Here is a 14,000-nt window from a genome sequence, read left to right on the forward strand (position 1 = left end):
AGATTTTCGTATTTTTGAACTTGCTTATATATTTGATACATTTTAAAATGTGGGATGCATTAATATTTAATGTTGTTTTGTGGAAATGCTGCTTGCTCATCTTCATTCAGGATTTAAAACGGAGTGTGAAGATAAACGTAAACTGTTGAAAAGTGTCTCCTCGAAGTTACTAACGATGAAAATTTAGCAACTGAAACTAATCCTGGAATTTATATATCTCAGCGTTTAAAATATATTTCATGTTGCCAGTGCTCAAATATATTTCAGTAATTACTCAGGTTAAATGTTAGGAGAAAGTTTCATTGATTTTAGCAATATTTCCTGAAAAAAAATGATAATGTACTGACTGTTTTACGTATGTTCACGTATTACTGTGTCACACTGTCAAGTATTTGTAAACTTTTTTTTTTTTTCATTACTGGACTGGTTTTTGATTTTGTGATATCGTTAGTTAGAATGCCCAGTTGCTCTCGGAATTTGCAAAATATGAAGACTAAGAAGTGATCAATATAAAATTCTGAAATCTCTACATTCATATCACCGGTTTGTTTCTCGACCTCATAAACTTATTGTTCGTACTGTTGTTTTTTTGGCATGCTGCCTTTTACTTCACTATATATCTAAACTTCTTGGTTACCAATTCTGTTTCACAGTTTGAAATCGAATTTCATGCAAATTGGGCTTCGATGACATGTGAAATGCATTGAAACATACAGTAATTTTTATTTGGTCAGTGTGCATTTACATGTTTATTACTTTTTATTAGTGCCGCATTTACATGTTCATTAATCATGATAATAAAAAGTAACAATATTGTTAAGTGAAAATGAGAAGTCAATAGCGATCATTAAGTGATGATCATCGTGTCAGTAGCCATAGCAAAACCAGGAAATATGCTATAAATAGTTATGCAATCACTATGACTTTACGATACAGTGAAATCTTTATAAGAGATGAAATTGAAGTCTGGCTGGGTCGCATGTCGTAGAGTATATTGACATATGAAGGATAGACATTCAAACGTGGAAGTGTTAAATTCGGTGGTCCCAATGAGGTCTAATAATAGGATTAAATTGTGACAGTGACGTGTCTATCATGGACTGATTTTGTTTCGCATAAGCATATAAGTGTCTAAATCAGATTTGCTATGGATGCTGCCAAAGAGACATTGTTTCATCTGACGGTACCGCCAGAGACGGTCGGAAAAGAAATGGTAATACGTTGGACAAGTAGTTTTGGTGACTCGATCTATATGAAGTTTCATAGGTTGTGTCGTTTAGCACATTTCCCAGTTCTTCACTTCGGTGATTCGTCACGGCTTACGACAAGAAGGTAGACATGATGAGGAATATTTATACAATGGAGATGCAGACGTCAAAGGAGTTCGTCATTTAGAACCACTTGTTGTCAAATGAAAAGATATCAAAGGTTTACATAGTGGGACGGCGGAAGGGCTGTGATGCCTGGATGAATCTCGGTGGTCCGGGATGCAGGCTTCAAACCTGTAGCCGTCTAGCGACGGAGTGGTTCGATTCCGCCTTCCGGGTGTTATCTCTGTAGACGGACCATACTGTCAATGGGTCTTTTGGGACATCCTTTTCAAGGATGTTTGAATTTGTATTTGTAATATCTGTGGATCAGAATTAGGCTTGGGCCCAGAATGAAGTGAGTAGCAAACCCTTCCTCGTAGAGGACTATAATTCGAACTACTGCGCCTCTATCGGCGTTATTTGACTACGAAATGCAGATCACTATGAACCAAAAATTATAGTACGACAGACTTTTCAATAAAGAATGAGAGGAAAAGTTTGGAAAATGGAAATCATGTTTTATTCAACGTTTCGTCTAAAATCTTATCAGCAAGTGATAGGATATGATTTATAGCAGATAAGTTTTGATATGATGAATGAATAATTATAAATAGTTAAGATTATGATGTTCTTATTGAATTAATAGAAAATAATATGTGCTTTACTTTTACCAGCATGTAATTGAATGCCGGTAACACTACGTTTGTAAGGTATTTTCCGCCTCACAATATACCATTCCATGAAAATTGCTACAAAAGATACGACAACACAGAAGATAAATATGTAAATGGCCCAGGAGGGCACAGCATGCAACCGGACACCACCATCTAGAAGGCAGAATTCGCGTAGTGAATGACCAAGTTGTTCGATTAGATCGGCGATTACCATATGCAACGGCCAACCTGTACCTCTTTATTACCTCATCTTCTTATCAATGTCATTCATTGCATTAGCTTATTCATCATTAAGAATTAGTTCAAGAATTGCTTTTTCGTTTGTCACAGAGTTTTTATGGTTTTTTAAAATTTTTAGTTTTTGCTTTACAGTTGTCAGTCATTCAGCGCCGGAAGTGATACAACTACACGACAGACATGACATGGTTGTGTTTCGATCTTAAAAAAGACCAGTTTAGCTGTTCTATTCTCCCACTTATCTCATCTAACAGTTAGATAATTAAAAATTAAACATATTTCGGTTGAATCAATGATATTACCTTGAAGGATATTGTTTACACATTCTGACTGGATGTTAAACATTGAGGAAAGCAACCGGAAATCACCTGAAAATACTTCGTTATTCGTAAACTATAGAAAGTTGAACAAATTGATAGTTTGTTGCCGAAATGTACAGTTTATAAACATTGTTTAAGGATAGTCGAATAAAATGCCTGTATTTTCGTCAACATAACATCCGAAAATAAATGAGATGATACATTAAAAGAATAGCAGTAACAGAGGGTACCAATTTGCAAGCATAAGGAACTGATGACAACGTATTAGTGAGAAATAAAAGAGGTAAATTTATTAATCTTTCAGCTAACATGAGAATAATTTTCCTGTTTACAGATGACATTCTCTTATCCTTTCTCAGGGGATTGAAGCGAATTTCAAAGAGTTCAAACCACACAGCAATATTTATTTTGTTTTTGTCATCAAAAGCTAACAAACCAGTATAAATTTTAACGTAAGGTAGTTTTCGAACGTCGTTTACCAAGCCATCAAGAATAATTATAGCCAGAATATTTGGTTGATTGTAGGTTTTATCCTCAAGAAACCAGCGCTTATACAGAGTCGAAGCGTAAATCTGAAGAGTCAGTTGGAATTTTCAGCTCTTTTACAAAATTTCAATGAAGCTTGATGTCGATTATAACGTGAAAACATTTGGTATAAATTTCTGACATAAGTCCATTTTGTTTATCGAAATAATACCTTTACAAAGGTTCGAGCACTAATTACGAATTGTTGTATCTTCTCAGCGTCCATATGGATACACTCATCTTCAAACAAACAGCCATATTCATACTTATTGCTGTAGACTACCGATGAACTTGCTGGAGGTGCCAATTGCCGTACTAAATTACAGCTTGTCGAACTCATGCAGCATTTTTCATGTAGTCCATTTGAATTATTAACTTTTGCTGCTTGTGAAATTTTAACATGATGTTTAGGCAGGACTCACTTCCATCCTTCTAATAGATAGCTTTTCCTAATAGAAAGAGGGAAGTGAAGAAACTTCAATAAAATGTTGATATCATCAAAGCGAATATCGCACCCAAATACAAACAATTCAATTATCCAAAATAGCCTAAATTAAACATCTCTTTTATCTAATTTTTCGCTTCAAACTCTTCCTTGCAAAGTTGGATTTCGAATAATCTTATCTTTTGTAAACATAATAGGAATGAAGCAAAGACGATTGCAAACATTTATATGTTTGCAAGTCAATAAATTTAAGTAAAAAATTAATTTTTCTCATTTATTATTAATTATGTTGATGTTATTAATTACTTGCATTATTAATGAAGAAAGATCTCACCAATAAGTATACCCAGTGAGAGTGAAGAGTCATTTCTGACCAGCACTGACTTCAGCTTTTCAAATGCTTCTAGAATAACTGTGGAGCCAGAATCGCTAAGCTGTTGATGTAAATCACAAATGAACGGAAGATGAGGCATCAGATTACAGTGCGAGCGAAACTGAATTATTTTTTGATCCATGGACCAAAATTTGACTAATATATTTTAAAATGTATTTTTGTTATAATTTGATTTACTCCATTAAGTTTTGTTTATGAAAGCATTAACATAGTCTACAACTGTCATAATTAACTGTTGTGAACTTCAGGCAGATATCGGTCTGTTTTATTTATTATTAAATTTTTAAAACAATGAACCAACCTGAAGAGGTTCATAGAGTGGCGATGGAAAAGTACACGGTGAAAAAAATAGTAGATTTGGCGTTTGTGCTGTCCTAACCACAAATTTGCTGAAGACATAAAAAACAGCGGTCAGTAAGTTCTCCATATTCTTGAAATTCAAATTGTGACTGCTGCTGCTGTTGGTGGTGTTGATTCTCCCGGTGATACTCATCACTGCTCATTTTGCATTCCCTCCTGATATGCTTTCATAGAGCGTGAAAACTTTGCAAAGATTTAATATCACTGGAAATAATCTTTTTTCTTTTTTAAAAATTGCCTAATTTGCATCCACAAATAGACTTGGCGAAAAGTTGGATGTGAAGAAAAATCTGTAAAATATATCTTTCTGCACGGCTATAGTGAAGGATGAAAGGATTTCAAAACTTTTATGCTATAGCAAGAAAGAGAATGAAATGATATTTGTCAACTTTGATTCAGTGCCTAAAATACGAAAAGATCACTTTAAGTTCATATATGGTAATAATGGCTCACTTCTATCACACAAATGTTTTAATCTTTCTTTACACTATATTAAAAACATACTATTTTAAAATTAAATAGGCGATATTGAAGAAAGAAGTAGAAAATGATAAACAGGTGTTAACTGATGCTAAACAGATAGATGAGATAGCTATTAACTTTCCATTCAGGCGAAAAGTTACTGCTAAACAAAAAAAATCCCAAATGAATAAAAGTAATTCAAACATCGACTGCCATGCCTGAAACAAAGTGTGTGTCAACATGATGTATTTCAACGTCATTTTGTTTATTATACCAAGGCCAGAATTTTTTTTTTATGTCTAACAGAAAATAAATTTTCCAGTTGAAATTTAAAACCACATTTAGGTTTCAAACTCCAAAAAAAATTAGTTTTTAATTTCATTGGAAATGGAAAACATACTGAAACTCAAAAATTCCATCTTTTTATGTATTAAAAATGAAAATGCAATCACCGAAGCGTTAAAACTTCAGTTGAAATTTTTTGCTCTAAAGTTGAAGTTTTAAACAGAGAATAATTCAAGAGATGAAATATTGAAATGGAAATCCTGAAGTCTTATTTGCTATCTTATTTCCATTTTAAAGCGCAAGTGAAAATGCAATCCCTCGTATATAGTAAGAAATTTTATATATGCAGGAAAGCCATGTAGAATTGTTTTTGATAATATCTTGATAATAAAATGATATGAGGAAAATTTTGATAAACTTGAATTGTTATCATTAGATAAACTCATTCCTTCCATATCATTTTAAAACTTGAATAAAGATTCTTTTACAGTGCATCCGAAAGATATGCATTTATTTACAGCAAATGACAACTTTCTAGTTTGCCCAATTTCATTGTTTCCCCTGTAGTTGAAGAACTGAAGAAATTTTTTCTTTTCAATTTTATTTTTTATATTTTTATTTCAACTATCACTTATAAAAGTGGTGCAGCTAAAAGATACACTAGAATGCTCAAATGTCGTAGCAATCAGAAATTTTTATACATTTTTCAAAAGTAATGAAAGAAGATAAAGAATGAATAAATAAATAAATGAGATTTTCCTTTGATAACTGGCAGAATAACTGAAGCAAAATTCTTGAACGAAAGCATTGTGAGTGTTCAGTGCAATTTTGGAAAATTATATGCATTTGCAATGAAGAAATATCGATGTGAGATGCAAAATACATCATTGTGATCGAATAAAAATTTCAAAAGCCTCTGAAAGATTTGATTTATTTAGATATAAGAGATGAAATTAGCATGATTTATCTTGTTAGTTTTGGAGAAAGTCCATAAAAAATTTTTAATTTTTCTAGTTAGGAGAATTCAATCTAATTTAAAATACTTTGGATATAAAAAAAGGGCGAGAAAGAAAAAATGTTTGAAATATTGTACAAATTAGATATGAATTAATTACAGATATTGATCTAATCTACTTTATAAAAAATTAAAATCTCCAGCAATATTTTAGCATGGGTTGCTCAGACATTTTTGGAATGCTTTTTTTTTTTCAGAATGAAATTAATAGAACTTATTTTTTGGAACTCTAATGGGAAAAAATTTTTTGTTTATGGATTTCTTAAGAAGAATATGCTGATAGACAAGTTTTATAAATTTATATTTGAATAATCCTACAAAAGTTGGTATGGGCACTTGTCGAGTAAAGTAAATTAGATTGATAACAGAAAACTTCAAGGCGGCGAATAAAGTGAAAAATATACTAATCAGTCAAAATTTGATTCAGCTAGAATGGCAGTTCGATAATCTAAAAAAATTTGTATAAGGCTTAATGCACAATATCTATCCAAATTATTCTGAAGAATGACAATACCATTAACAAATTATAATTAGTACAAAAAGTTTTGATTAGCAATGCTTCCGCCCTTCACATCATCATTACCTTTTAGTACTCGAAGTGATGATAACTCCAGGTAGTATCTGTTTGATGACTTTAGTCCGTCAGAAAATAGAAAGAATTACAAACAAGCATATGAGAAATAGAAGCGAATTTCAGTGAAGTATTTGCGTGGGAATTTCCGAAAGGATAAAACGGAAGTAGAAAAAATTGAGATTCAACAGGAGAGGTTCACTTTTCCACAAAAATGATGTTAAAATTATAAATAACCGATTAGTAGGGATGTATTGTGTTTTCATGTCCATTCAAATTCTTTCGAGTACGAAAAAAAAGTTGTAAAATATAATTCAAAGATAAAATTTAGGATTTTCTAATGACCCCCATCGAATAAATTATTGCTTATGGGAATGAAAACATAAAATAATGAAAGTAATTTTCTTTCTATTAACTGAATCATAAAAACATTATAGGATAACAATCACGTAACTTGTTAAGGCGTGGGGAATAAAAGATAATGAAAGATAACTAAATTGGAAAAACAGCGTTTTTAAAAAATACTTCTAAGAATCACTTCCTTACTAGAAAAAAGGCTCCCAGTTATTTAGTATGCCGTCACTAAGCAAGAAATCTAAAAGTATTTCCTTTAATTTTAAGTCTGTTAATTAATTGTCATCTAATAAATGTTTATTTTTTATCAAATTACAAATAGTATATTGTTTCTTTAATCATGTTTATATTGTTAATAATTTTCAATGAAAACATGATGGAAACTAGTTTATCTTGATAAGATAATTGATTTCTTTCGTCTAATAACACCATCAGTAAAACAGTAAGTAAATAAAACGCGAATCTAAAAAGAAGTATCGATTTGTCTTATAAATTTTACAATTCATCATCTATAATTTCTAATCGTGCAAATCAATTAAATTACTTCCTATACTATCAGATGAAATAACTTCATTGATTTCCGAAAGTATATTTTCAAGATCTCCATTTATTAAATTTAATCCACTTTTAGAGTATATCCAAATCCTCTGAAAATATTCACTAAATGAAAATCTCACAATTTTTTCAACCTACCTTATAATGATAGCAGTGATGCACTAGATTTTATGTCGATAATCATAGAATCCCCAATAATTAAGTAGTTTCATCACATTGTTCGCGGGGAAATTTAAGTCAATAAAATGATTGCTAAACAATGGAAATATGGCGGATGATATTGACCTATCAATGGTTGCGCTAATTTCCCACTGTCACGTTTGATGGATGCTGTTATATGCTATAAAGTTAATGAACTTTATGCGAATTACAATTGCGCAAACACGAATATATTTGAGAATATCTAATAAAAAGTCTTCTGGCAGTCTTATAATTGTCTCAGCTTTGTTAAAGTGCCCTCCTGATGCTAATGTACATGCATAGCTCTGATCATCATCAAATCAGATCTATCATTATCAAAACAGTTCTTATCATTCATGCAATACATCTGTTAGATATGCCACTTGCCGTTTTAACCACGTGACTCCAGCTTGAACACAATCCTTTAACACTACTAATCCACTTCATATCATATTGCAATGAGATGTTGAACTAAAGTAACAGTGGTAACAGTTTCAAACTAATTATTTATTCGTAAAATTATTCAATTTAACAGTCTTCTGTAGTCAAAGTAGAAAGTAGAAAAAATCAAAGTAGGAAAAATATGAAAAGGTAAAAAACGACCAAATTTAGAATTGATATAGCAGTATGACGTGTTAGAAGGATACTGAAACCAGCTTACTTGATCGAGTATTTTGCTAGTCTTCATTCATTACACTTATTAATTAGTTATTATTTCACGCCAAATTTCAATAATGTTATTTAATAAGTATTTCCATACTTCAGTATTTCCTTTTTCTCTCTTCTCCATACAAATATCACTTCATTTCCTTGAATATAAGAAATATTGGAAAAACAAAAGAATTCATTGACACATACATAGAAAACAGGTTAAGCTATTATGTGCTAACACATCTTCAGAAGAATTTTCCTATCGTCATAGAAAAACAAAATTGAATGAGTATGAATGAGCTTTAAAAATAATGCGCTATTTTCTAAATGTCTTTCCTAAAATATACTCCTAACAAATGTCTATGAGACAATAATCATTTTCGTAGCTCATAAAGTGAAATAACGACCGGCAGTAAATTGTTCATTTCATTGCAATTTTTTCTAAAATGAAAAATTTTCTCGGGAGTTTCACTAGCATGGTGTAAAATAACAATCAAAAACCTCAAATAGGTTTTATTTCATTTAAACGAATAAAATTTATCTAAAAAAAACTTCACAAGAATTGAATATTGATTATTCGCTTTATCCTTAACCAAATGATGGATGGTGACAGAAAAAACCTGATTACGATATTAATCATTCTGATAAATTACTAGTCATTTAGCCTTACATGCATTTCAACGGCCGTTTACGATTGTAAAATTAATTCCCTAACAACAAGACGCAATATTCCTTCTTACTTTTCGTTAACTTCTATTACAATTTTTTGCAAGATATAAAGCTAAACGAAAATTTAAATTCAAAAAGAGACATGGTAAACGCAGAAATTAAAAATGGCATTATAATTTTTTGAGAAATCAAGTATGAAATAAAAGAATTTCCGGATACGAATAAGAAAGAATAACATATAATTTAAATTAAAAGAGTTAATGTTGAATACAGAAAATGAATAAGATACAGTTACAAAGTATTTAAAATTTCTTTAGAAAAGGGAGAATTTTTGTTGATGGAATAATAATTTTACATTGAACAATTGAGGGAAAAGGATTAACTTAGGATAAAGTATAAAATCAACAAAATAGCTTATAGTTGAAGGAAAATTTTTGTGTGATTTTTGGGAGGAAATCGCTATAATGTTTCTAATAAATGTTGAAGGAAACATCCGATGAACAAAAGAAATGAGAAAGTGTATATATAAAGAGATATAAGCTTATTTGGATAAGCATAGCAAGTTGTAGTAATAGAATCAGACTCACTCATATTTCCCGAGGAAAATACTAGAGTCTCGTGTTCTTCGCTCTCGAAAAAGAAGAGAGCGACAATCGACCATACACTTAACGTCCTCCAATATTTGCTTCAGTTTGTTTCAACACTTTGCCTTATTATTAATTATTCATCTCAGCTTATCCAATAACTGAAGTTGAAAAATGTCAGTTGAAATTATTTTTGAAAAAAAAAAACATATTTAATTCCAGCAAAGAAATATTTCTCACTGAATCGATCTAATGAAGTTATTAGGCAAAGGCTTCACTGGTAATTCCAATCGTTCTGTCGCGAAATGTCGGTAATGATAGTGAGAAATTGTCGCAAAGAAGTCCTAACCGGTCATCTTCTACAAGTCTACCTGTTACTTTCATACTGCATGCAGTTAGGCGCTCTGGGAGGTTTGCCATCGCCTTCTGTCTTTGTCCTAAGGCTTTTCTCGAGAGTAGCACTACCTTAAAGAACCTAAATGTATGGGGCAATATGCGGTCGCTCGTAAACGAAGTTTATTATCATAGGCGCTGCTGTGGGAAGGAAAGGGTTGGCTAAGTTTACTTTTGCTTGCATAGTGACATTTTCTTGTTATCATTTACTTTGATAAATCGCAGGTGTGGTGATAAGAGTGGCAAACGACGTTATGTTATCGACCGTACAACTTTACCTTTTCAGTTATAATGCTTTGCAGAGTTGTGGGTAAGTTTTACTACAAAACTTGTTTATTTGTTGTGCACTTTCTTTAGCTACCAAATTATATTTCTGACGAAAAAATTAACATAATGCAAAGAAGTTCGACGGTATTTAATGGTTTTTTCTTTAATTTTAGACAAAAGTGACATACTTTTGGGAGAGAAATAAGTGGAACCGGGAAATTTAGGTTATAGATTAGTGGTTAGTTTGGTAATTAATGGTAATAGATTAGAGAAAGAACCATATTTCGTTGTCATAGACAAAGGCAAGTAAAATTAATAAGGAATAAGGAGAGTAAGAGAAGATATTGTGATCTAGTTGGCGTCAAGGACCGATAAGAAAATGATATGATGGGCCAAAGTTACATTTTATGGTGTTACTCCTTTGGGATTTCAAAAAGTGTAGACAACTGTTCAGTTCTTGTTCTTATACACATTATTTTTGGACAATATTCCGCAAATTTGTTTGGGAAACTTATATGTTTCGGATTAATACAGATAAAGAAAAAAATGTTTGTTTCAATTTGGTCATTAAAGTCGATGCGGTCATATCTTCACTTCTGCCATTTTCCGAATGACCTAGTTTTGCAAATTTTCTATATTTCTGAAAGAAATCACAATTGGTTTTTGAATATCTTAGGTGGAGCGTAATTTTGTGGTATACTCTTCGTGGTTTGTTACGAAATGAAAGCTATGAGCAGTTATATCAGGCGTGTGAGTTAGAGCTACAAATCTTTCAGTCAGCTGCAATACTTGAGGTTTGTTTATCATAAGTTAGTGTCGAGCTCCCAATCTTAATTTATTACGAAATGAATTCTAATTTTGAGACTCATGGAGAAGTAGTGAAAGTTAAAGTTCAAAATCCAACGAGTCATATCTTACTCTGACTATAGATTTCAGTCTATAATTTAATGTATATATGGCTGCTCAGATACCAAGTCTCAAATTTACTTTTGGAAGCAGTGGCATGTTCATGAGAAATATAGCTTACTTTCGTTTAGTTAAAGCAGAAAAAATTATTTTAGAGACAACATTATGTAATAATAAGTCGTATTATTTTAGAAATTCCCTTTTACAGTTGTTTTAGCTGTACACATATATTTACCAGTATATTCATCTAATAAATCAAAGAAATTAATTTATAAATTAGTGCAAAGTTGATGAGCAAATAATACCGAATAGTTAAATTCAGATTGTTCATGCTGCTGCTTGTTTTGTTCGATCACCTGTCGGAACGACAACAATGCAAGTGTTCTCACGTGTTTCGCTTGTGTTTATTTTGTACAAGGTTGTATCGGTAAGATTGTAAATTTCTATGCTTCTTTTTACTTTCAAAAAATTAAAAGGCTATTATCTTCCAAAAATATTAAAACATTCTATACATTCTGTAATACAAGGACTTTATAAAACTTGACAATGTGCACAAACTTGAAGTTTTTTTTTTTTTTTCTCTTTTACATTGTACTTCAATGGACTAGCCTGAAGTTTTGATATATGAAAGTTTTTTAAAAAGATTTATGAATTTTGCAAATTAGATGAGAGTTTTGTTAAGTTCATCATCTATTCCGTTTTTTACTAAATGAAGTTTTAAAGATTTTCAAGTATTCTTCATTAATCTAGCGAACTATGCTTGCTTTCAACTTTTTGCTCATTTTTAGGCACAAGCAAGTATCGGTGTACTTTTTTTGCTGACAGCATGGTCAGTGACCGAAGTAATACGTTACAGCTACTATGGACTCGCTTTAATTAATGCTGTATCAGATATTCATACGTGGTTAAGGCAAGTCTTGTCATACAGCGTGCATATGTGACATACTGAAAATTGAAATTTTAATGCAAATTTTATTTGATCATCTTCTTTTACCTTTGCATTTTTCATTTTTTAATTTCTGTGTATATATGTATCCTGATTTCATGCTCATCATAGGGTGGAAAATTTTGCGTAGATTTCAGTCGTGCATGGGAAAGTTTGTGACTCTGTTTAATGTTTTCAGATACTCTCTTTTTATTATATTGTATCCTCTGGGTGTATGCGGTGAGCTTCTAGTAATCCTGGCTGCTCTTCCTGAGGTTTGTGTGTGTGTGTTTTTTTTTTTTTTTGAATTATATGATTCAATCAGGCATGTAGGTGATTTTCATATTATTGGTTTACTTAGTTTATTTAATCCAGCTATCTTATAGATTGCTACAAAAAAACATCTCACTGTGGAATTGCCAAATATATGTAATATTGGCTTCTCTTTCTGGTGGTATCTTATCGCTTATATTATTCTGTATATACCAGGTCTGGTCCTCATTGGATTTAGAATTCTTCGATTTTTCATGTTTTATTCATTATTTATTTATTTATTATTATTATTATTTTTTGAAGTATACTTGCAACAGCAACCACACACAATCAAACTAACCATTGTTTATTCGTTTTTGTCATATTTTTCTTAATTGGTTCTTTACGTCATTGCAGAGCTGCATAACGAAATATGAAAAGGGCATAAATTTGAAATAAATACAACGAGTATAGGAGCTGTTCTAGTCCTTTTTCCTATGTCGTATTTTGAGGGATAATTTTATTTGGTCAGATAATGGTTTTATTAAGTTAATCATCTGGTTTTATAATTTGAAGTTGTGTTTATTGAGAGACTAGTTTATGAATGCTTATGAAATCCGTATTTGCACTACAGGGTCAGTGTTGTGTTCTTTAAGGTCAACATTCTGTTTTCGAATAAAATTGTTAGATATAAAACATAAGTTTGCTTAAATTGGAAAGTTACAATTAGCTCATGATAGAGCAAGAAATTAACTATTGATTTTTCAGGGTTTCCGCAAATGTACCTGTATATGCTTAAGCAGCGAAAAAAAGTTCTTTCAATGGAAGCCAACAAAAAGTACAGTTAACTTTACTGTCAATTTTTGTGATTTTTTGTATGTGAACCGTAGAATGGAACATGACATATTTATCAGTTCATCAGGTTTTATTCTTGTTGTTACTTCAGCTTTCTCACTGCTTTTATTAAATTATCATTGTGCTTAAATAACGTTGTCTGTTTGTAGTAAAGCATTTTGTTTGTATCATTTTATATAGATGGATTTAAATCATCCATCTACATTACTGCCTGATTCATGATCAATGTTGCAGTATTCTGTGATATATGTTTCAAAGGTTTTAAAAACCAGGTTTTGAAAGTTTTTCCTATAATGTATCAAGAATTATGGTTTTAGTAACGGATTCATCATTGAAAAATAAAATCTTTGAAAGGAAGTCTGAAAGTGACAGTAATCCTATATTTCATCATTTTGCATATGGAAGCTGGACTTTTTTGACTCGAATCACATCTTGTTGAATTTCGAATTCGATCAAGTTTCAAAATACGAATATAACAGATTCTGACGACATTATTGAAAAATTGTAAAGAACTAGTTCTCATTGTATACACCTTGGTGTGAAAAGAAACTCATCTGATTTTCGAAAATCAAATGTGTGGAAGTGCAGTGTCTGTTTCATGTTTTTCATGAAATGTATTGCTTCAGTTTTTATAAAATTATAAAATTCAGGTTTAATAAATGGATGTTAACAAGTCTTCAAATTGCTGAAGATTGTGTGAAGGAAGTGGTTTGTGTAGATAGGTCTATGGATGCAATATAGGAAGTTTGGAAGATTGTCCGATTCAAATTGGTTAAGGGAAGGCAGGTGACCAGTTTTGCAAAACCTACTC

The 14,000-nt window shown here is 31.3% G+C and overlaps 2 protein-coding genes and 1 non-coding gene across 3 annotated transcripts; 2 read left to right on the forward strand and 1 right to left on the reverse strand.

Annotated features, from left to right (window-relative positions):
* The first annotated feature begins 1,461 nt into the window (after nucleotides 1–1,461).
* Nucleotides 1,462–1,548, forward strand: Bm14582. The gene has a single exon. It is a non-coding gene; the product is annotated as a tRNA-Sec (tRNA).
* Nucleotides 1,549–1,949: 401 nt separating this feature from the next.
* Bm1674 (Uncharacterized protein) lies at nucleotides 1,950–4,398 on the reverse strand (the record flags this gene model as incomplete). The annotated part of the gene is made up of 6 exons (XM_001897877.2): nucleotides 1,950–2,212; nucleotides 2,524–2,589; nucleotides 2,978–3,113; nucleotides 3,239–3,381; nucleotides 3,846–4,005; nucleotides 4,207–4,398. 6 exons carry the CDS (start codon nucleotides 4,396–4,398, stop codon nucleotides 1,950–1,952), a joined length of 960 nt encoding a protein of 319 aa, XP_001897912.1.
* A 5,840-nt stretch (nucleotides 4,399–10,238) lies between these two features.
* Nucleotides 10,239–13,182, forward strand: Bma-hpo-8 (Uncharacterized protein; the record flags this gene model as incomplete). Its single annotated transcript, XM_043075139.1, has 7 exons — nucleotides 10,239–10,294; nucleotides 10,928–11,045; nucleotides 11,480–11,584; nucleotides 11,946–12,067; nucleotides 12,282–12,357; nucleotides 12,469–12,571; nucleotides 13,103–13,182. 7 exons carry the CDS (start codon nucleotides 10,239–10,241, stop codon nucleotides 13,180–13,182), a joined length of 660 nt encoding a protein of 219 aa, XP_042931073.1.
* Between the last annotated feature and the right edge of the window lie 818 nt (nucleotides 13,183–14,000).

Source organism: Brugia malayi (assembly GCF_000002995.4).
Source record: "Brugia malayi strain FR3 genome assembly, contig: Bm_v4_ChrX_scaffold_001, whole genome shotgun sequence".
Lineage (NCBI taxonomy): Eukaryota > Metazoa > Nematoda > Chromadorea > Rhabditida > Onchocercidae > Brugia > Brugia malayi.